A 24,282-nucleotide genomic window follows, 5' to 3' on the forward strand; every position below is an offset into this window, starting at 1 on the left:
ATATAGGAACAAAAATCCAAGTGAATTTAATTTTACCCTGGTCATGTTTGCACATAAATAATTTAAAAGTTGAGAATTTTTTAGGAGCTTAAATTACTATAATTGATCCTGATCGTGGTTGCCCCTTTTGCAAAAGCATGATGCAATGTTGCATCGTTCGATAAAATCAAACATTCCCAGACACACACACACACAACCGTGAGTCATGCGGGCTTATTTTTTGCGTACAGACCGCTCTCTGTTTACGCGTCTCGATTCCGTTGGAGTTGGAGCTGCTTCTTCGGTGCGAATCGGGTGAAAGAGTACAACACAACCCGCCGAAGTGACGTCACCCCACAAAGGTACAATTACACCAGCTACAGCCCCAAACCTTCACCCCCCACACACACACACACAAAAGACGGCTGTGGACCAGGGGGGGATGTTGCCTGGTGGGCTCGTCTCTTATGTTTGGACAACTTTTTAAGGCAAAAGTAGCAAATCGACACACCCCGTTCCCCCCGTTCGTTACAGTTCGTCGTGCCATTTTTAAGCGTCTCCACCAGTGCGTGCTTGCCTGTGTGTGTGTTGGGGGGATTTTTCGAGCTTTACAACCTTGAGCGGCGGCGGATCGGATTGGATCAGCTGCAGTGGGAAACACAACACGCTTGGAGGTGTGTCTCGGCCCTCGCGTGTGCGTGTGTGTGTGTAAAGTTGCTGGAATGCTGACTTGACACTGGCCACCTCCAAGCGCTCAATTGACGCCATAAATTGCACCTTACTACTAATGCCGCGTCGCTTTCAAGCCACACGATTTGCGTCAAGCTGAATCGGAGTGGGTCTGGCAAAGAAAAACACAGGCCGTTGTACAATTGTTTATTCATCTGTTTTTTTTTACGCTCCCGCTTTGTGGTTTCTGCATTTTGCTTCTTGCAGGTGAAAACAGAAAGAAGCGGCGGGAAAACAAAGATGAAATTGGCAGTCAGTCACGAGGCGACGCTCACGTTTCAAAATTGCTCAACGTCGGAGAATGTTGCGTGTGCAAAAAACGGGGGAATGGATGAATGAGAAGGCAATTTTAATTTTTCGATCAGTTGAAAAGGCCAGTTTGATATTGGTTTTGATTCGAAAAATGTTATCAGTGTGATTAATTAACTAGTCGCCCGGTAGGGGCTTATGGAAATGGCAGAGGAAATTAATAATTTATTGATATGGTTCTATCACAGACGGACAGAGCTAAGGAATTAATTTATGAGAATATAATTACAGTGGTTTAGTACTGTTTTTTTTCCTCAGTACCGTGTCAATCAATGCTTGTCGAACAGGATTTACGAGCTACAATTAAGATTGCGGGTTGATTTACGATTCTATCCTTCCTAATGACACGCGTGATAAAGGACGGCACGTGCTGGCTCTGTGTTTTCCCACTGTCTGCAACACACACGAGCTAGAGCAGGAATGCTAACGCGTGAGATAGATTTTGCAACCCCATTCATCAACCCTCAGCTCGGACCAGTATGAAATAAAGTTTGATAAATAGCTCAAGGACACAGTAATCTGTTTGTTTTCGTGTGTCAGCTTCAATTTAAATTCAACTCCTTTTTTCTGTGAACTTATTTTTATCACTCTAAATTGATTTTAATTCACCATCCTCCTCCCCATCCCAAAATGAATTTAAACCACGAATCTTTAGACAACAACACACTGGCCTTGATTGATAATTATCGAGCATGTGTAGCGCAACATTCGTGCTTTAGCCGCGTGCAACATGCTGTCACTGCAAACGATGTCACGATGTACAGTGAAGGATAAAATAATTAGCACAGCGCGGGTGCGAATGAAGCAAAGGAGATCGCGTGCCGATCGTGGCGAAAAGATGAAATAAAATTTTGCCGCTCCGAGTGTTTGTGAAATTTCTTGCTTGAGGTGATAATTTATGAGGGGTCGAGTTTTTGCACTAAACTACTAATTTTAGCAGGCACTTCTGCCTTCTATTTAAACTCACAGGATAGAATTTTCACTAAAAAATGTGGAAAAACTACTCACTAACACTCACTAAACATGATGTTTTCACTAAATGTCCCATTGCGACCGTAAAACTGTAATTGTACATCCTGAACCTTCAAATGGCACAAAGAAGATTGAATTGGTCAAACGAAATAAGTTGTGAGGCCGGTTAGTTTTGCTCTGATTTTCAGCTGCTATATTGGCTACGCGCTGGAAGATTCAAACGTTAGCTAGATTTAGAGAAAATCCCCGAGAAACTTTTTCGATCAGTTTTGCCGTTTCGATAGAATCGAAAGAGAAAATTAGAGCATATCGAAAGAAAATCAAGAAAGAATCGACAAAAAATAGATAGAAGCGAGAGATAAATGAGAGAGAGAATTGAGAAAGAAATGAGTGCAGCTTGAGAGAAGTGCTAGAGAAAATCGAATAAAAATGTTGAAAGAAATGTGAGAGAATCAAGAGAGAAATGAGAGGAAAATGAAAGAAGAATGAGAGAGAGTCGAGATTAAAAATAGAGAAAATCAAAAAGAAGTGAGAGAGAATCTAGAAAAAAATAAGCGAAAAATGATAAAGAATTTAAAGAGAAATGAGAAAGAATTTAGAGAGAAACGAATCAGAAAGGTAGGGAAATTGAGGAAGAAATGAAGGACAATTGAGAGAGAATCGAGAAGGAAATGAGAGAAAAACGAATGAGAAAGGTAGAAAAATTGAGAAAGAAATGAAAGAGAATTGAGAGAGAATCGAGAGAGAAATGAGAGAAAAATGAGAGAGAATCGAGCGAGAAATGAGAGAAAATCGAGTGAGAAATGAGAGAGAATCGAGAGAGAAGTTTGAGCGAAATGAGAGAGAAATGAGAGAAAAATGAGAGTGAAATAAAAAGAAATATGAGAGAGAAATAGAGAGAAATGAGAAAGAAATGAGAGAGAAATGAGAAAGAAGTGAGAGGCAAATGAGAGAGAATCGAGAGAGAATTGAGAGAGAATCAAGAAAGAAATGAGGGAGAAATGAGAAAGAATTGAGAAAAAATCGAGGGAAAAAAATAGCAGAGAAATTAGAGAGAATTAAGAAAGAATTGAGACAATACATTCTCGTTTCTCTCTCAATTCCCTCTCATTTCTCTCTCGTTTCTCTCTCATGTCTCTCTCGTTTCTCTCTCATTTCTTTCTTGATTCTCTCGCGTTTCTCTCTCATTTCTTTCTCATTTATCTCTCATTTCTCTCTCATTTCTCTCTCAATTCTCTCTCAATTCTTTCTCGTTTCTATCTCTTTCTTTATTGATTCTCTCTCAATTCTCTCTATAATCTCTCATTTCTCGCTAGTTTCGTTCACATTTTTCTCTCATTTCTCTCTCATTTCTCTCGATTCTCTCTCAATTATCCTTCATTTTTCTCTCATTTCTCTCTCGATTCTCTCACATTTTTCTCTCGATTCTCTCTAATTTTTCTCTCAATTGTCTCTCATTTCTCCCTCGATTATATCTCATATTTCCCTTTGAATTTCCCTCAATTTTCTCTCTCTAAACTTTTTCAATTCTCTCTCTTTTATCTCTCTGTTCTTTTTAATTTTTCTCAAATTTTTCTCTCATTTCTCTTTTGACTCTCTTGATTCTCTCTAATTACTCTCTCATTTCTCTCTCATTTCTCTCTCGATTCTCTCTCATTTATCTCTTAATTCTCTCTCGATTCTTTCGCATGACTCTCTCTTCTCTCTCTCATTTGTATCGAAACAGCAAAACATGTTAATTATAAATTTCTCACAAGAAGATTTAAAATACTTGAGAAATAAGAAGAAACTTTTAAAACCAAAACAAACAAATTATTTTACCATTATTTATTATCATAAAACAACACAAAGCAACTTATTAAAATTTGTTTGTGATATTAAACACATTTTGACCAATACACACTCACTCACACTCACTCACACACACAGACACTCAAACCATCGAAACCATATGTTCCATTCCCATGAAATATTTTTCTACGTCTTGTCGATTGTTTTATTTGCGTTAAGTTTTGTTTTGTTTTGTTGCTGTTGTGTGTTTTGCTGCCTTTTTCCCACCCTTCTTCCTCTTCTACTGCTTATTTGTAATACTTTTTTTGCTTTTTTTCTTCAATTATTCGCTGTTCAATGAGACTGGGTGCACACCTTTTCGTTTTTTGCTCTTTATGGTTTTCCAGTTGTGTGTGTATTTTCTCCCATTTCAATGCTCATCGTTTCGTCGTTGTCATTCGCTATCACCCCGTTTTTGGTTTGTGCTGCTACTAGTTTTTGATAGTTTTAATGTTTTTATCGTTACTCTTTTCTCTCTCGTTCGGCTATGTTAGCTGTTGCTCTTTCCCCCTTTTTTTTTGTTTTGTTATTTATTTTTACTTGCAGCAAACGCTTCTACTTAAAACTGATTTTCACCTCCAGTGCTTTGCTTTACATGAAATTGACATGTGCAATTGTGTGTGTATGCTGTGGAGGGTGTGCGCCTTCTATCGTGGGACTGGGTTTTGTGGTTATGATGCTATCAAATTAGCTTTTTTGTATTATTTGTTCTCTGTTGTGCTTTTTTCCCAATATTGTGCATGAATGTGGAAGTTTCGATTTGGTCTCTTCTAACACCGTTTTTTGGTGCAGAGTTTTTTGCCTTATTTCTGACATTTCTTAACAACACACTTTATCTACCCATCAATCATAAAAGCTAGCTCAGTTTTGGCCATTTACCTCTCTCTCTTTCTCTCTATCCCCCCATTCCGTTCCATTCCAGAAGACAGCTCGACTCGAAGCAGAATAAAGCGCCTAACTTTTAAATATGTTGCAGCAGGTGCATGTTTGCTGCAGTTTATCGCAAATAATTTTGCTTATTTTGCTTTCCTTTCTATACCATTGTGTAAGTAGCTCAACAAGTATTGGTTTTTTGTTTGCTTTTTTTCTCCTTCCTTTTCCTTTTATGTTTTTCTTTTTTGTAAGATTTTCTCTCATTTTTTTACTTACTTACTTTTTACTGTGTTATCTTTTCTCTTCCATCTATTTACATAACCTTTTGGGCATTTTTTTCACATTGAAGAATAATTTTCCATTCCTTTCACTCCTCGTTTTTCACCCTTTAAAACACTACTACTCAGCATCAGCATAGACACGGCGGGCAAAAAGATGGACGACACGATGATTAGTAGGGGTTTTATAGTGTAAGGTTTTGTGTAATATAGGCGCTGTTACATCTTGTTTCGATTGTGGTTTTGTTTTTCCTCGGGCTGTTGGGTGTTTTATACTTTTACGAATAAACTTTGGCATTCTACGACAGTAATGCAACATGTGGGCATGTGTGCAAAAATGGGAGCTTGTTTTGCCCCGCTTGCTTTGTCGATGCTTTTTGTTAAAATAGGTAAATAGATCCGATGCCTCTACTAGATACGCTCGGTAGACGGTGTATACAGTGTTTACAGTCATTTTTAAAACATTGATCCCTGACATTGCGCAAAAAACGTGTACCGTGCGACAGCACTTGGTTTTGTTGTTTCAGCAGCATGCTTTCCTCCTCCTACTAAAACGTTTCTTTACTTTTTTTCCAAACATAAAAACAAGCGGAAAATGTTTAATACCAAAAACAGAACAGAAGGAGAAAAGGAAAATCGAAAAGTTTAACAACGACAACAACGCTCGTGGCAGCGATAGTAATAGATCAGGTGGGATAGTGTGTGAGTAAAAACCAGGGGGGGAAAATCACATGCGCCAACAGCGCGCTAACAACCGCTGGAGTAAGAAATTGTACAACAAAACAATCCAATAACAAACCATGATTGATCGGGGAGGGCGTTTTTTTCATGTTCATTATCATGTTCATTAAGCTTACTTTATCATCTAGTTTAATATTTCTAACTAGTTTCCTCTTTGTTTCTTTTACATGTTTTTTCCCTTTCATTTAATGTTATTTTCTTGTTAGTTTTCTTTTTCCTTCCGCATTTGCCTATTTTACCTGGTTTATAAATATGTATAGCGCCGTTGGCGTACCACGCCTTCCATTTGCTGGTTTTGGGGATTTCTGTTGTCTCCAATTTTTTGTTGCCACGTTACACGTTAATAATTGACAGTAGAGATTTCTGCTTAACATCATTTTCTGTTGTTATGATATACTGGTATGCTGGGTGAGTCCGGGCCGGTGCTAGAGGGAATGTTGTGCAGTGTTTTGGTTTTGGGTTTCTGGTGGGAACGGTGTACTCTACCCTACAGGCGAGACTGTCCTAACAGCCTGGCTTTCAAACGGTTGAGCAATCAAGGATCGGGGTCGGAAATTTGAATTCTCCGTCTTCATCTCAACATCGTTTTGGACAACGAGAGAGAGAGAGCGAGTTTTGTATATTGCAAGTGCTTCCGGGTTTTGGTTTAGAGTTTGGGTTTTGTTTGTTTAATTTTTCGCTAAGATTTCTACCGCTAAACTCCACACTACGGTTTTGTGGTAGGAATCGATTCTCTACTCAGATGATAGGTGTGCTTGTGTGTGATATTCCTCTTACTTGACTACTGCTACTTTCCTACGACTACAACCAGTCCAGCGGCTACATGTTGGTGCAGAGATGGTGTGATACTGTATTGGGGGATATGCCTTACAACAATTTACTATTTGATGGTGTGTGTGTGTGCGTTCACTAAAGCTGTATGTACAGGAAGAACATTCTTGTTTTTTTAAAGGAAAGAATTTTTGAAAAAAGAAATGTAGAAGTATGCCTAAACATAATATAAGTTTACAGAGCAAATTAAAAAACAACTAGACATCTCCCCATCTCACGAAAACATCCATCAGAAAAGAAAAAAAAGAATGAGGAAAGATGTGTAAAAACTACTTACCCTATGACCAGTACAGAACGCTATGGAAGGAACGGTAACACCATCCGTAACTGTCGCGAGAGAAATAGCGGGCAAATTGGAAGCATCAATTTAAGGCCACAAAGAGCTGAAGAAAAACCGACATTCGAACGACAGCAGACAAACAGACGGGACAGGACAGAACGGGACAGACGAACAGATGAGGACAAATACGAAGTAGTGTAACGGTTTGTTTTGCTATCTCTAACCTGATGATGATGATGGTGGTGGTGGTGGAAGCGCACTGCTGTTGTTGTTGAATGTGGTGGTGATCGATCTGTAAGTGTTTCGGTTTGGTGGCTGTTGGTTGTTTCGGAATGTTTTTTTTTTTGGGTAAATAAAACGTTCGTTTGCTTAACAATAATAAGAAAAGAATTCAGAAAAGGTTAAACTAATTTAAAATAAATACATGAAAGTGAAAAAAGAAGGAAGAACTAATCAGTAAAATATAGAAAAGTAAAAAACAAAACAAAAAATTAATAAGAAAAAATGTAAGTAACTCAAACATAACAGAAAATATAGAAAAAAATAAAAAGAATAAAAAGAATTAAAAAGAAGGCGCAAAAAAGACAAGTTTTTAAAGGAAACAAAAAATAAATAAAAGAGGAAAATAAAAAATAAAAAAAACTAGTAAAACATAAAAGAGTACAAAACAAAACCAAAAAGGCTTTTTTAAACATATGATCAAACAAGAATGTTGACAATATGACCAAGAGAACAAAAAAAAACAACAAAGAGAGCCGCAAACGAACGTACGAACAAACGAATACAAGGGCACAAAAAGAAACAAGTTTTGTTTTTTTGTGTTTTTTTTTCTCTTTTTCATCAGTGTTTAAATGTATAATGCGTGTATTAATGTATCATTTTTTTGTTTTGTTTTGTTTTACATGTAAGAGAAAGAGAGAGAGAGAGAGAGTGTGTGTCTAGTGTATTGGGTTGGGTATATTTTTTTTTTGTTTCATACATTTCTAGCAAATCTAGTAGCAATTGGTTTTTGTTTTGTATTTGTATTTGTTTCCTTCTGTTTCTTCCACTTCTTTATTCTGCTGCTGCTAATCTGTTTTGTTCTTGTTTGTGTTTTTTGTTTGTTAAATATTTCTGTTTGGTGATTGGGATCTTTTTACCCTTTTATCATCAATTTCAATCTGATTTGCAAATGTGTGTGTGTGTGTTTTTTTTTCTACATGCAAAGTAATCAATGTCGTGAGTGTGTAATAACTGGGGGAAGGATGTTGTTGTTGTGTGTGTGTGTGTTATCTTCTCTATCACCAATCGTTGGATATGACATTATGCTCTCCTGACATTACTTCCCTTTTATTAATTGATCTCTCTCTTGTTCTCTTTTGCTCTTTCTTTCTCTCTTGCCTTTACTAAACTGTTTCTACTACAGCAACATTTATCTGGTACGTGATACGCGTTATGCAATGTGTTACTTCTTTATCGCTTCGTTATATAGTGTTATGTGTGTATTGTGTTTTGTGTTGTTAATGTGTTTTATCTGTTCTGGAACTCTCACACAGGGGTTCAGTATGAGCACAAACAAACACAACAACTGGATTCGTTCGGGTAATACGACTACAGTGTTTATCGGTTATCAGCAACACGGATTTTCTTTTCTTCTGTGTAGTTGTTGTTTTGCTCTTCTATTTGCTTCTTGTGTTCTCTACTCTACTTGTTGCGTGTGTTGTTGTTGGTACCACCGCTTCTTTCACTACACTTCCCATGTTTTTCTTTTTGTCAAATACCTCCACCCATTTTTATCTACTAATAGTTCCTATGGTTCTACTATCTTTCGCTTTATCGCTGTTTTTTTATGTATGCATGTTGCGATTTCTTATGTGTTGTATAGTGTGTATTTATTAAGTGTAAGTGTGTGTATGTATGTATGTATGTGTAACATTTATGTTTATCATGGTATTAATTCTCTTATCGGCGTACCGAAGCGCAACCAGATACAGCTCACCCTTGCTTTGCTCCAAACTACAGGGTGATTTATCCAAACTCCAAACTGATGGACTATGGACATCGCTCGAAGGAAAGATTCCTTATATTGCATTTGCTGGTTACGCGTCACTACAAATTTAGCCCCCCCCTTCTACACGGCTCTTATCTTACTTCGCGATCTAATGTAATGTGTACGTCTTCTCATTTTTTGTTTGTTATGTATGTAAGTTTAAATGTAGTTTCCTCCATGTTTTTGTTTTTTCTTCTTCTCTCTATGCTGTATGTATGTATACGTGTATGTAATGCTTACGCGCCATTTTTGCAGCAGCTCTTGTAGCAGCAGCGATAGTGGTAGTAGTTATAGTAGTGATAGTAGTAGTAGTAGTGATAGTTGTAGTAGTTATGATAGTAGTGGTGGTGTTGGTGGCAATGGTGGTAATGGTGGTGGTAGAAGTAGTAGCAGCAGTAGTAGTGAGTAGTGAGCACCGTCATTTCGCTTTGTTTGTTTTTTTCCTTTTAGTCCACCGTTAATCCGTGCCCCAGGAGATACGGGAGCAAAGAGGGAGTAGTTATGCTCGCAAACGATATGTTTTGTTCTAGAATTTATTTGTTTTTGTTTTGTTTCTCTTAGGTCAGATAATTATTTACGGTTGTTTTCTTTTTGTTTATCTTACTTACTTTGTTTGCTTTACCTTTTTCTTACTTTGTTTCCCTTCGTTTTCGTGTTTCGTTCTTTTGTTTTTTCCCCCTTTTTCCATCGCGCACCGGATTTCCGATTTTCTTGCTTCACTTTGTTTCTTCTGCTTCTTCTTCTGCTGCTTTTTTTTCTAGCGTTACTTTGCCTCTTATTGGCACATTGAACTATTCCACACACGTTGCTTTGTTCCTTGTGTCTACTGTTTGCGTATGTGTGTGTGTTGATGCTTTTCTCCTTTACTACAAGTATCCTTCTGTTAGTGTGTGTGTGTGTGTGTGAGTTGCATGTAAGTGTTTGTGTCGCGTATTGTTGTCTTTTTCACTTCGATGTTTTAACGTCACAAATACCCCGACAAATGGTTACTACTAACGAGCTGTCAACGAGCGGATCTGTTTTGACAACTTTCATCGTGGAGCATCATTTGAGTACCCTTTTCGTGACTTGCCAGTCAACAACTATTTCCCTCCTATCTCGCTTATCCTTTTCCACCAGAACGCTTCAGTTAGAATTTTCCGACCCATCAACAAAACTGAGAAATTGAACGGAAACAGTTGACTTCGTTGTGTTTATGATCTGTTTGTTTGCGTATCAGCTCGTCACGTACGATAGTAGGATCGCGAGAGTGTAAAAATACTACACACGATTGAATTGGAATAAATTAAATTTACAAAAACGAGAATCAAAAACTAAGCAAATCAACAATCTTTAGCCTAGGCTGCAATGAGACGGCCCCGCACGATTCGTGTACTCGCGCCTTAACCTCGCACACACACGCACACCTGTACAGCCGCAAGCATACACTCACAACAAGTTTGCTAAAATTGGCTACCATTTTGTCTGCTGCGTCTTTGTTTTTCTTATTTAAAATTAGCTAACTTCCATTCCTTTAAGCGACGAACATAAAGGTTACTCTCATACTTTCCTTTCCCTTCCTGTTCATCTCTGTCTCTTTCTCTTTCGTTCTCTTTTGGCACGTCTTTCCGTTCTGTCCATCTTTCTGTCATTGTCTACTAGACTGAATAGTCCCGTTGTGTGTTCAGTGTGGTGGATCGAGTTCTTAGATTTCTCTCAATACCTTTGTTTCTTCGGTTTCTTGGGTGGTGTGCTTGAGTGCTGAAGTTCGAGTTTGAAGTTCCGAGTAGGCACATATACATTTGTTTCCTTTTTGTTTCTTTGTGTCTGTGTTTGTGTGCTTGCATTAGTATTTTTGTTATAGAGAAAAATAATTGACACTTGCCTTTACAACTGGCCCGTTTTTGTTTTGTTTTCTCATTTGATTTCTTTGTGAGCGTGAGTTCGGCCAAGCCGGAAAGCTCTTCGCCCACCAAGAAACAAGAAAACAAAATGGCCGCCACCAGTTTCGGCCGTTCGAGAGGGCTTTGGACCACACCATTTGGTTTCGCACGCATTGGACCTGGAGAGTTAAGTTCTGTAGAGGGGGGTAGGAAAAGGTGCAGTTTTTTTAATCTCAATCAGGTTGTCTCTTTCTTGCAAATGCAAGGTTCGTTACAGGGGTTTCCCAGGTCACGAAACAAGTGCCTCCATGATTAAAACAATTTGCGGTTTGAGATATTACAACAATAGCACGCAGGTTGCTTAGATTGTGTGTGTCTTATATCAAAATCGGCGATTGTTTTAAACATGGAAACACTTGTTATATGACCTCAGAAAAGCTGTATCATGTTTGTTTGTTTGTAGCTTGTTCCTTTCTCTTGGTCAGTTTTGTCATTTTGTTTCCTTGTTTTTTTTCTGCTCAAGTCGAGAAAGCGCGCCTTATTTTGTCCACCTTTACTTTCACTTTGTTTTTTAATAAGTTTCTTTAGTACTAACATTTAGCCTACTTTTGCTTAGAATTCATCTTAAGATTTTTGTTTCCTCTTTTAATACAATAATGCTAGGGTATAGTATATCAATCTTAATTGTGGCTGCGCGCGTGTGTGTGTCTGTTAGCTCTTGCCTTTCCTTTCATCAGAACGCACACACACGCACTTACAAAAAGACACCAATTGTGTCTGATCCTTCCTTTTCTCACAATAATGCCCGGCTCTCCTCCATTGTCCACGGAGACATTTAATTTGACTTGGATGATTTTACCGGATACGTGTGTGTGTGTGTCTCTGTGTAGATGTTTTTGCCCACAATCTTCACGAGAACAAGGAGCCGACAAGGAGGATGCTGGTAAACGGGCCTCCCTTCTTACGCACTAAACTATCAATACAACACTACCATCACTAATCTAAAGCAGAGAGCTAATATAATTCATTTAACCGGACTTCCGGGAGGGGGGATTGGAACTGCCTGGACACTGAGTCCAGGCGAAGGAATTCTATATTCCCGCGCGCAGCGCACACACATACACACTACAACACTGACAGGAAGAAGGAAGAACGAAGGAACCCCGGTGCGCAACGTCAGGGATAATAGCAGAATGGAGGTAAGGACAAAATGGAAGGACGAACCAAAGTCACAAACACAACACTTCTTCCTGATTAACAATAGAACAATTGAGTGAAAAGAAAATGAAAAATCCCACACACACACACACACAAAGGTCTCCTCTGCGCTCGGATATGTTCAATTCGTTCGCAAACAAAACCAACAAAAAAAAAAAACACATCTCCGCCCGCCATTTTATGCGATATCTCCACTCGATCATCTTCACACTCACGATCTTCCCACTAGCTAACGCAACCATTAAATATTGTCGTAATTTTTGCCTCGTCAAAGTCGTCCAACGCCTTGCATTCGTTTAGTATTAAGCACACGTACGCACCACTCGCAGAATAATAACCACACACGCACATTCACTATTATCGCACCTAACTCTTCACACCTAGGCTCACCTTTTTGACTGTTGTGTGTGTTTATTTAAAGTAGATATTCTCTCTCTCTCTGTTTTGTATTTGTTTGTGTATATTAAAGGTGGGAATAGATTTTGCCGGATCCCGGGTTTCGACCCTCCGCCGGGGATACCGGGTAGTAGTGATTACGGAGGAGCCAGCCAGCCGCCTTTTACGTTAGAAAACAGAAACAGACCGTTCCCCGTTTCGGGGCGACACGTGGGACACAAGAAAATTAGTCTACTTATGAAGCTAGCAATTAATAAATAGTTCAATACAACACGTGATTGCCCCCTTTTTGACCCCCACGAATTGTTAGATTATTGCACAAGAATTGTGGCAAAACGATAGTTGCTGCTAGGGGACCCAGACCAGCCGGTCAGTCGGTCGAGAGGTTTGCTGTTTGATGATTGAGCAAAGAACTAGTTTACTAACCTCTCCCACTCCCCGTTTACTAACTGCTGCTGCTCGATTGCTTTGCTTTGCCCTTTGCAGGGTAACGAAGCTACGGAATAAAAAGGCAATGGAAGGAAACGGATGCTCTCGGGGGGTTTTGATTCAGCTAAGGGAATATTGCATCCTGTCTGAGGGAAAGCTTGAACCGCACATGAGGATCCTCTCAGTTCTATAGGGGAATTTGAATTCAAAGGCGCTTAGGAGATGATTGCAACCATAAAGGGGATTATTGCCTTCACGTAGTTCTTCATGAGCTTCATGGAGCTTCTTTTGAGGACCTCCGTTTCTGTTAGAAATGCCCTTAATATCCTTTTCCTTTTGTAGACTGATGAACTATTCGGGTAGTCAGTCTGGAGTAGACGATATTGATAGATTCCACAGTACTCTTACGAGATCCCCTTATATGATTGCAACTGTCAAATAAGCGACTGCAAATACCTTCCAACGAGTTCCCGAGGACCTCAAAACCCCTAACGTAAATGAAACTTAAACGCCCTTCTTAACGCTTACTAAACCATTTCCTGGGTAGGATTCTGATTGCACAATTGCACCCTACATACTGAACCCCCTTTTTGCACCATTTTACCTAAACAAAAATCTAACCAACAAGAAACACACAACCACACCACGCACACATGTACATTTAACACACATCCACAGCCTGTGAGAGAGTAGTGGGGCAGTATTAAACCGATCCGAACTTTAATGCAATCCTTTTTAAAATAAGTCTACTAAGCTGCTTGGAAGCTGTCTGATCCGCTTCCTCCATTAGGTATCGATTCCTCCTAGCTGTATATAGCTTGATTGTGTTGTTGTTGGGGGGTATTGGAGCTCCTTGGTAGAGCTAGTCATAACAATCGGTATCATAAGAAACCTAACCCAACGAAGCCAAAAAAAAAAACGAAACGAAACGGACTGTAGTGATTGCATATCTTTGCTGAGATTGAGTGTCTGTGGCCCGCGTTCGAGTTCTAGCGGCTGGAACTTTCCAGACGCCTTCTTGGTGGGTTACTTAGGGCGAGCGTGCTTCACACAGCTTCTAAAAATCTTCCCCCGTTATCTTTTCGCTAAAATTGGGTAAATAAAGTAACACTCTCGCTCGCTGCTTCCTTTCCGTTTCTAGCCTTTCGCTTGTCTACAGGGTTTTTGCTTTACTCTTTGTTTTGGTTAAGGATACGGTTTCTGCTTGTTTTTAGCTGTAAAATGATATTATTTCAACATTGGACCACCATATACATTATTATTATTATTGATTATTTGTTTCCAACACACACACAAACGCACACACTCGCACGCGCGCACGCAGCTTCCTCACACACGAGTAGTAGTAGTTGTTGTTGTAGTGGTAGTAGTAGTAGTAGTAGTATCAGTAGTACTATCCGGACCTGCTTCTACTCTCAAAACTGTTCCAGGCCAGTTGAGGAAGCATGCTCTCTTTCCCTTTTCCCACAGTCCTTACATGGCTACTAATGTCTTTACGGCTTTTTTTTCCTTTTTCACTGTGTAAATATAAGTAGGTGTATAATTCTTCTCTGCTTCGCTGGAGGCTTCTCTGTACTAGGCCCCTTTTTCAATAGCGGCCGTTTTCAGAGGAGAGCCGCGTCTTAAAGATTCGTCCAAATACATCATCCACCGGCCTTTTTCCCGGTTGTCCGGTCCGGTCAGCAATCATTTTCTTCCTAAAGTTTTTTTTTTGTGTTCCTCTGCCTAGTGTTTTCGGCGCTTCCTTCGGGTCGAGTAATTTCGCTAGGATATGTAGATTCTGAAGAAATTAAAAAGTGGACAAGAACTAAAGAAAAACACAAAAAAAATCAAAAGAGAAAAGAGACAAAACTGGACGAGGATTAAGAAGGATGGGTTTCTTTCAAAACCAGGGAAGGGTGTTAAGAGATGTTCGACAAGTTCAGGCTTCGATTTCAGATGTTCGCTTCGTTCCGTTTTTTCCCGAATTCTTCCACAGACTTTTCTTCCACGCCAACGAGCAACCAACTCACCAGCTCCAGCTAAATTCCATCTATTCTTTATTGAAACAGATAAACAAAAAATCTCTCGAAACGAAAAGAATTGCTCAACTTAAATTAAACGAAAAATCGAATTCTAACCAGCAAGAAAAGATATGAATCCTCAAAAAAAATTGCACATTTGTCTCGTTTGTTTGCTTTTGATCCTATACGCTATATACGAATACGGGGGGAGAAGGATTGTTGTGTTTGTATCCCCCCCCCAAACAGAACTAAAGCGAAAGTGAGAGGAAAATCTTTGCTGCACCTAAGGATAAACGAACGAAAAACAAAACAAAAAAAAAAATCATCCTAACTCGTCTAATCAGTAATTGTAGTTAATAATAATAATAATAATAATAATAGTAAACGTAATCGTAATCATAAAACAAAAGCTCTAACAAAATTGTCTTACACATCGAACGCCCTAACGCTTAGTCAGTTATGAAGAGTTAAACGAAAAGAAACAAAAAAACGACTACATGACTAATGAAGATGATAATTTAGGACAAAACAAAAAAAGCTAAAGGAGCAAAAGGCGTGGCGTGGCGCTTCTGTTAAGGGGTTTGGTTTTTTTGGTTCCGCAGTGTAAAATGTCCTCGAAACGTTGGCGGCTCGGGTGCGTGTGTTCGGTGCGGTGTGGTGTTGGTGGTGTTGGTTGGTGGTTTATGTTATATATATATATAAGTGGTGTTGTTATATGTTTGTTGCATGCTGCAGTGTACTTGTAATAGCTCGGTCTCTTATATTGCTCGGGCCGTAGCAGCCTCTACATTCCTGGGTGTTTGAAGTGGTGTGCTTGCCTGGAAAGTGAGTGTATGTGTGTGTGTGATTAGCTCGTACGCTTACAAGTTAATATCTTAAAAAAGAACAAAAAAAAACTACTAAAAATAATGTGTAGGCTCTTAGTGTAATGAATTTAGTCCCGAGCGGTGGCCTCCAAACGCTACCGATTGAGTAAGCGTTGATTGATATTCCCAATTCGCTCCCGATGGTCTAGTTAGCAGCGGCGTTGCTAACTTGTTGCTAACACGAAGGACGCGGGTATCATATCCCATATCCCGGATGGATCCCCTTTTTTATCATCCAGCTACCGGGGTAGGTCAGCTGAAGTCACGGAAGCCTCTCTCAAGGAATTTCTAAACTCTATTCATAATGCTTACGAACGAACCAGAAACGTGTATGTATGTGTGTGTGTATTATTTGTTAGTATTTTGTATTGAGAGTGTATGTGTATGTGGCGCGTTTGCGTCGTTTCTAGTGTTACACCGCATTGTGTGATTGTGTGTGACCTTTCGCCATTCGCGTCTCGTGTGCATGTATGTAGGTATAGGATTATCAATTATCGTGTCCCATTTTGCTTTTCTAATTTGTTCATGATGACGCAATTTTAGGATACATTGTTAACATTAACTGCATGTTAATGCCATCTTTGTCAGCCACGTTCATCCCACTATTGGCTAAATTTCTTCCATTTTTTTGTTGTTGTTTTCGTTCCCCATTACTTGTACAGATTCCATCCCGTTCTATCGAAATCTTGCCTGAACCTATACATAAACTAGACCAAAACGAGAGAACAGAAGAAAACATTTCATTGCGTATGCGTGGACGCTAACAGTATACACAAATGCACACGCTTGCACACACTCACGCACACTCGCACACACAGGCATGATCTTGCGCTCGATCTCGTTCATACCGATGGTCAGCCACTGAAGGACTTCCGCATCCTGCCACACAAAGCCCATATTCGTTCGTTCGTTCATCACATACAAGCGTACCGGGAGAGGCCTTCAGAACGGCGATCAAGAGAAAGAGAGAGAGAGAGAGGGTACGCTCGAGAGCGAGAAGGAGAGAGCAAAGAGCGTTGCTAGCTGGGAATCCTTCGCTCAGCTTGTTCTCTCTTCGCTTTCCCTTCTTCTTCGCAGTTCTTTAAACTTCTCCCTCCCGGTTTCTAATACGCATTTTCGCTTCTAAATTAGTAAACAATAAATAATGTCTTTTCTCTTGTTGTGTTGTATCAATGTACCTAATAGAAGAAGGAGTACTTTCAGCAAAAAAAAATACACAATTTGGGAATTACGAAAAGAAGAAAAAATCGGGAAAAATAAATTGAACTAAAAGAAGGAGAAAAAAGTTAAAATGGACAACAAAAAACAAAAAAGAAAGCAACAACATTAAGGGATTAGGATATGATAATATGCTTGGACAGATAATAGTTGCTGTTGTTGCGCAGTTGCTAAAGTCTAGGTCTGCATTTTGCTTACTTAATTGTCTAAAAATCGAACACACGGCGCGCACCACAAGCAGTGGCCCATTTTGCACAGAGCAGAAGAAAGACCCCATTCCGAGGGACAGCAGGACGCGATGATGTTTGCTTGAGCTAGTCCTAGAGGGGTCGTCCCGTGCTCGAAATGTTTGCCCTCCGTTTTTAGGTGGGGGTTTTCCCTTCTTACTTACCCCGCTTCTCGTACTTTTTGGTTTCAAAGCTTTCACTCGTTTGCCGTTCTTGCTCTCTCATTCTGCTAGCTGTAATATCTTCTCTTCTGTCGCTTCCGCTCGCTTGCCATCTCGTGTTCAGCTCCTAGTCTTTTCTTTTCTTGATTGATTGTGACGATTGTTGCATGATGTGGGGGAATTCGATTGTAAAGCGGTAAAGAAAGTGGGGGTAGGATGCTTGATGTACTGCTGTCAATAGGGCAGCTGGGGCGTGGGGAGGGATTCGCATTCGGCACCTTCGATACTAGGCGTTGTTAGTGTACAAATGGTAATGGCTCCCGTGTTTCATCTGCATCCTTGGTTCTGTCGTGTCGTCAAATCTTCACTCTACTCTTCTTCCGGTGGTTTTTTTCCTCCATCTCTTCTTTCTCTTCGTGCCATTCCATAACGCTCAACTGTTGCTGCCTGTTGCTAATTAAACTAAAACGCCTACTAAACCGTACTGCTCACTGCGCGCGTATGTATCGCTCCCTATTATACTGGACGAATCCTTGCGCTCATCTCATAGAACGAACGCTGCAGAAGCTATATGTTACGCGCGCCGGTCTGTCTCTTAATTCTACGCGTTGTGGATAGCGCAATGTTGGGATAGTGTGTCGAGCGATGAGCGCACGCCTCACACAAACACGTGACTCGCGCGGGTACAGCTTGACACAGCGCTAGCACTGCCTGCCTGCCTATATTCGACACAAAGACGGTGGTTGGTTTGTTTTACGATGATTACAGGTGAATGTTCTCTTGGCTGGTGGATGAAATTGCGATCGCACACTTTTTTGTGTATGCATTAATATCGATTTTTCTGCTTGATTCTGCTTCTTCTCTCGCCTGCTCATTAGCATCACACATCAACAACGAAAACGCACCGGGATAAGACCCCGGTAGCTTCTGCCTGCTCCCAAAAGCACACGGTTACTGTTGGTAGCGATCGCGATCGCGGGAACGCAGCATCGTGGGCGATCGATTTATCGTGCCTGCATCGGTTCATCCTCGGCGCCGGGCGTCGTCGGGATGGCGGAACCCTGCTTCATGTTCTCGATGTTCTCGTTGTTCCACGCACCGTTCATCGTTTTGGACGACGAAAAGCAGAGCTTCATGATGAACGGGAACTTTGTGCCTAAAATAAATTTTCGGAAGCACACGGGTCTGATTAGCGAGAGGCTCTGCGTGGCTTAAGCTTGCCCTGCTACGCACCTTTGTGATCGATGGCGGTGTGATTGCACTTCATGATCGCCTGGACGGCAAGGGCGACGCTCGGGAACTCAACCAGCCCGGACGAGGAGCGTTCCGATTTCAGCGGGAACATGCGCACTTGCGACGGGTGGCAATCGTTGTTGCTGAACGCCGCAATCAGCTGCTCGTCGGTTAGCCCTGGCGGTGTGTTGAAGAAGTGGAGAATCTGTGCGGAGGATGGGAATTAGTAGAATCACTTCGAGAACGGATAGTCCCCCCCCCCCCCACCCGGCAGATTACCTTGCTTGGCGGTTGGATGCGGTTCTTGCTAGCCTGCGTCAACGACAGGAAGCGATTGTTCTTCGAGCCGGTGTATTCCTTGAAGCTGGGCGTATGATCCGGCAGCGTGTACGGGTTTGTGACCTCGGACAAAAAGTTCTGCTTGGAAAATCTGTGGAGCAAAGCAAATGCGGGGAGGCTTGAAACAACTTTTTCCGCCGGCAAACCAATTACTACTTACGCGATCTGAATTTTGCCATCATTTCCGATTGGAATGTTGTTCAGGTGCTGGACGCAACGTTCGACTGCGATGGCGTCACCCATCTGGACCATGGCGGTACCTTCCTTGGTCTTCAGGAACTTTATCTGTGCCGAAGAAAACGAGAACATTGAATAACGTACAAATTAGTGAGGCTTATGGCTAAAGACCCGCGTCCCAAACTAATTAGCATCGACCAGCATTTGCATTCCCGAGTTTATAAATCACTGTACCAATATTTGATTCCATTAGTGAAAATAATCATTTGCTCACGCACTGCTCGTAATCACGCCCTCTCTGTTCTCCCCCATTCGGTCCAGCGTCTCCTAAGCACACCAAATTAAATGTTTCGTTCGGAAGCTTATTCACACCGGTACAAATTGTTTCGGGGCGTATGTAATGTGGCTCAATTATGGCGCCATTACCAGGAAGCAGGCACGACAACTCATATCAAGCTCGGTATAATGAATTTAATGGCGGGAACGCAAACGGGGCAGTGATGGAGAAAATTGAAGCATACACATACACTAATACACATTTCGGTGTATTTCGGTGAGGTCTGAGTGGGTTTTGTGGAAAAGTGGTAAATTGACTGTAACTTGACGCGCTTAATTTATCTGTTTGTTTTAGCGTAAATTGATTGTAAATATTTAGGTAAAACAAATACTATTTTTGTGCTTATTAAAGCGGGAATTCGGGCTTTTGATATAATCCTGGTCACGGCACCAAACAGTCAGAAGAACAGTGAGTGTATCATTTTGCCAAAAAGCCACCTTGATTGGGAGGAAATCGTTAACTTAGATAAGAAAGGACCGATTGTTCAGTTACGAATAAATAAATCATAAAAGAACCCAGAAATGGCTCAACATCCCTCAAGGCTGTAGGGCCGAAAAAGATCCTGGTCACGGCACCAAACGTTACAAAGACGGGAAGTTTGAAATTCTGGGAGTTACGAGACGAATTCAAATAAAATTCTCAAGTAATCTTGGTCATGACACCAAACGTTCCGGGCAAGTGGAACATAAATCCTGGGCATGGCACCAAGAGTATATAAGGATTGAGGAATTTAGAACTATTCCAAATTGTTTCTTCTTCTTCTTCTTCTTTAGCCTAACGACCTCATAGGTCATGCCTGACATATCTGGCTGACAAGACTTAATGATACCACGTAGTTGGATTATCAGTCGTCTCTACGGGAGAACAGTCCGGATGGGATTTGAACCCCGGCTCTGCCGTATGAGACCCGCACCGTTGTCCCCCTCTGGCCCATGATATTATATTATTGTTGTACAAACACGGGGATTGATCAGTAACAGCATCCTGGTCACGGCACCAAACCGTTACTAATCGAGAACACCGGCCCTTACCAGGTAGAACCTTACGGAAAAGCCCCTCAAACAATACCACTAAAGGTCCATTAAATCCAATTACCCACCGATAGAACTTTGGCACCTTAATTTCAGCATTCGAACGTAGTCTTTCATTAGGTAAAGCCAAAATTCATCCAAACGACCATCTGTCCATCCATCCAAGCCCATCGCTCATCGGTACCTGCAGGTATCCTTTTACACAACGCTTGATGTTGTGTTTGTGACAAGAAGTGTCCGTGGCATTCATGCGCGTAATGAACACAACAGTCAAAGCCACCGAAACGAGAGAAAGAGAGAATGAGAGTGAGAGGGGAAAAAATGCTGACCGGCAAATTTCCCAGAACATAACAAACGGAACAAAATAGAATTCCGTTCACCATTGCCCATCAGCGATCGCACGCTTTTTCATGGTGCATGAGGAATGTGTTGGTCGGCCGCCGTACTAGTAAGCAGCAGCACCAGTTGTACGATCAAGTGCCTCAAGTGTCTATCGTGATCGTGCGGGGGCTAGAAGTACTGCCAACCGAGGCAGGGAATTGAAATTAATTATTCCTTCCCCGTTCACCTCCTCCCTGGGGCCTCGCGTCCCACCAAAATCACTATCGCTGGGTGACGTCCAATCTAGGGAGCAGCTATCGGTCCACAACATCGGACGGACCCCGGTGTCTCGACCGAAAAGGCTATTTTCAACTCCCATTTTCCGCTTGATGGTGTCGCGCGCGTTCACTGCGTTGAGACCCCTCCCCCTTCCCGATTCGGTTTCCCCGGGGGCCATTGTGATCGGGAAGCGTTACAAGAATGCCTTCACTCTTCCGTATCGCACACACACACACTCGGTCGGCTTTTCTTCGAACGATGGTGTGCATTGTTTTTTCTTCAGCGTCGTCCCAAATCTAATGTCCCAACAACAGCCCAGATGGATCACGGGCCTGTGGTGACTCCCAGGCTCACAGACAGGAAGTGCGAAAGTGCTCACATGGGTATAAATCATTGTGATTGAAATGATTCGCTGCTAACCCGCACGGGGAGAGGAAAAAACATTGCGTTTAGAAGCCCGAAGAGTGCACACATTTCCCAACCAGACAGGGTCGTACGGAGCTGCTGTCGTTATGTTTGGGATGGGCCCAAACAGAAAAAATGCGTTTTTTTATTTAAATCTGCAGTGAAACTGCGTATCGATTTTTGTGTTTGATTTGTGATAGCCCGTTAAAGGACACTCTCCTGTTCCCGGGGAGGCCTTTTTGGGGGGCGAAAGAAAAATATACTCGTCGAGCCGCTGGTTATTGTTCATAAAGTTTGGTGCTGGTGCTAGTGCTGGGACCGGGGGAGTTGCTTTATGGCCGACTCCGTTTGATGGATATGAGTTTCGCTGATGTAGGTCGCACTTGAAATCACTACAGTAGTCGGTTCCCGGATTTTTTCCCCTCTTCCTGGAACAAGTTTTACAGAATGGTAATGATAGTTCTTCAAAACCATTAAGCTACTAAATTGATCCATCGATCAAGACAAGATTTGCAGCGCATCGCTCGCACTTCGCTCACGATTTTCCTTTGTCTTCCCGGAGTGTCTTTGACGGCAACAGCTTAATGTAGTCATACGTTCAACTTTTTACCGTACGTCCACCAATAAAAAAGCAGCTCGTCGTCCTATAACGAAAAGTTTCATCCCCTAAAAAAAGGAAGCGAGCCAATCCATTCCGATTTGTTCCACCAAACAGCCAAACGGCCATATGGCACACCGTCGGGCGAAAAAATTATGCTCCCCCGTTTTATCTCCAGCAAAAGATTAAGTTCCCGTGGTCGGGATTCTTTCCCTAGAAGCTCTCACACACCAGACACGTGCAGATTTCAATCGGTGCACTCGGCTCGGTTCTTATAAACACACACGCGCACGGCGCGAAGAGGATCATTCGCAGCTATTACAATCGACCGCGCTCAATATTCACCTAGCGTATCGAACGTTTTTCGTACACCCTCCCGGAAGGGAAGGATTTAAAAAAAGGCCGCCGGCGATTTGGAAGCTGCATAAAGAAGCGCAACAAACGGCACAATGACGATCCTTTTTATGGTGGAAAAACAGACAGCTGAGGATGGGCTTTTTTTTCCCCTTCTGCTATTTCATTCAATTTTATGTGTACCACCACCGGCATTCGGGTTTTCGCACGCTTCAGTTTCTTTTTTCCACGACTTTCCAACTGTAAAGGCTGTTGCTCAGAAACTGAAGCCTTCACCGACTTCCTGTTCAACTGTTGGCAGCTCACAAACGTGTCTTTCTTTGTGTGTATATTTTTCTTTTCACTTCTCTCCGAAGCTTCCCTTTTACCCCGGTTGAACCAATTTTTACGATCACCATCTGTTGCGGTTATCATGGAATATGGGGAGGAGAGATTTTCTATTGTCTAAAACGCAATAATGCGAGGACTTTTGGGGATAATTGTACTTTTTTTTAAATGGAAAGAAAATGCTTCTCCAACATTTCCGGTCGGTACAGTGGAATATTCTTCACTAGAATTGCACTATCATCATCATCTTCGGCTCGCGGTCGCCCAAGGTGACACAAGCGAACCGGAAGCAAGCCGGCTCGAACCGGTGTGACAGTTGCACGTGGGGAAAGTATTTTCCTTTCGGAAAATTCTCGTTTCATTTTATTGGAGCCCGCTTTTCCGCGTGACAGTTTGCGAAAACGAATTTTGTCCCCATCTCGGCCGTCCCACGCTTGTCGCGGGCTGTTTCCCACTCGGTCGGTCTTCTCGCTTCTACAATCTATCTTCTGGCACACGCTTTTCCACAGTGTTTTGATGTGAAGCGATGTGAGTGGAAAGGAAAAAAAGAAGCTCCAATAGACACAATTTCCTATCCGCAAACAAAAAGTGAATTTGAAAAGGCTTTCCACCGAGCGCACTGGCTCCCTTTCGGTTTGAATGTTTGTCGTCTGTGTTAATTCAGTGAGTCCTGTTTCCTTTCTGCGAGTGTGTTGCAATTGCACCAGGCAGGAAAGCGTCAGAATTTGTGTTTGTTGTTCGCACTTCAAAGCCACAAACCGCTGTTACAAAGCCGGCACAGCAGCCACGTTCGGTACGGCCAGCCTTGTACGCGTAGTGAATAATAGTGTAAAAGTAGGGATTCCCCCAGAACCAGGACAATCAGGATCTGTTATGAGAAACGTGCTCGGGAAGCTGGTAATTTGCATGCAATCTGTTGTTTCCCCGTTCGGAAGGGGAAAGTTGGAAAAACGTGATGAAAAGACGAGAATTTGTCGAAGGGATTGGGAAGTGAATGCTAGTATTGCCTTATGCTAATAAATAGACACAAGATGGTGTAGTTGAAAGCAATATGGGCACGTATCATATCTTAAATTGGCCCAAGTTGAAATTCCTCTCATGGTAAAGAGCGACCTACAGGGAAAAAAAAACACATCATTCAAGTGTTGTTTACTCTTGTCTATGAAGAAAAGAAAAGAAAAAAACGCCGACGGATCAAATTCCAACCGATTGACTCAACGGCGGAGCTGATCCTATTCCTGGTTTAGCATTCCTTCAGAACCGCACCGAATCACGCCCCGGCGAGATGGGTGTGATTTATGAAGGGCAGCGCCCGACCACCGTCGTCCATCGCGCCCATTTCGCCCAATTAGATTCGGTTCTTGAGAGGGCCGAGAAAACGGCCGGCAAATCGTGTTTCACTCACACCCCACAGGCAAAAAACAGAAACCTCCCCTGACAGTCGCGAGTGAGTGACAGGCCATAAAATGTGAACTAATTAGTCACCATTTGCTAGCAACGGGGTTTTTTTTCCTCCTCCTAGCTCTATTTGAGTGAGTACGTTTGCGGATAATTTTGCGGTAGGGTTGATCGTAGATACAGGTTTCGATGCTGCTAGCAGTGTTTCTGTTAAATAGCTGCGGTACCGAGCATTACGATTTAAGAGGCCCG

At 41.7% G+C, this 24,282-nt stretch overlaps 1 protein-coding gene across 24 annotated transcripts in view; it reads right to left on the reverse strand.

Moving 5' to 3' along the window:
- Positions 1 to 9,488: 9,488 nt before the first annotated feature.
- LOC118503934 (heterogeneous nuclear ribonucleoprotein L) overlaps positions 9,489 to 24,282 on the reverse strand; it is a 207,025-nt gene continuing 192,231 nt past the window's right edge. For 19 of the 24 annotated variants that reach the window (XM_036037786.1, XM_036037784.1, XM_036037781.1 and 16 more), the window contains 4 exons: positions 18,964 to 19,088; positions 18,744 to 18,894; positions 18,465 to 18,669; positions 15,362 to 18,387 (listed from right to left, as the gene is read on the reverse strand). In XM_036037786.1, the coding sequence (XP_035893679.1) occupies positions 18,236 to 18,387; positions 18,465 to 18,669; positions 18,744 to 18,894; positions 18,964 to 19,088 (633 nt within the window). In that variant the 3' untranslated portion in view covers positions 15,362 to 18,235. Of the gene's footprint in view, positions 18,388 to 18,464; positions 18,670 to 18,743; positions 18,895 to 18,963; positions 19,089 to 24,282 lie in introns of all 24 variants that reach the window. The other 5 variants (XM_036037804.1, XM_036037803.1, XM_036037805.1 and 2 more) reach the window with 3 other exon arrangements.

This window comes from Anopheles stephensi, chromosome 2 (assembly GCF_013141755.1).
Source record: "Anopheles stephensi strain Indian chromosome 2, UCI_ANSTEP_V1.0, whole genome shotgun sequence".
NCBI lineage: Eukaryota > Metazoa > Arthropoda > Insecta > Diptera > Culicidae > Anopheles > Anopheles stephensi.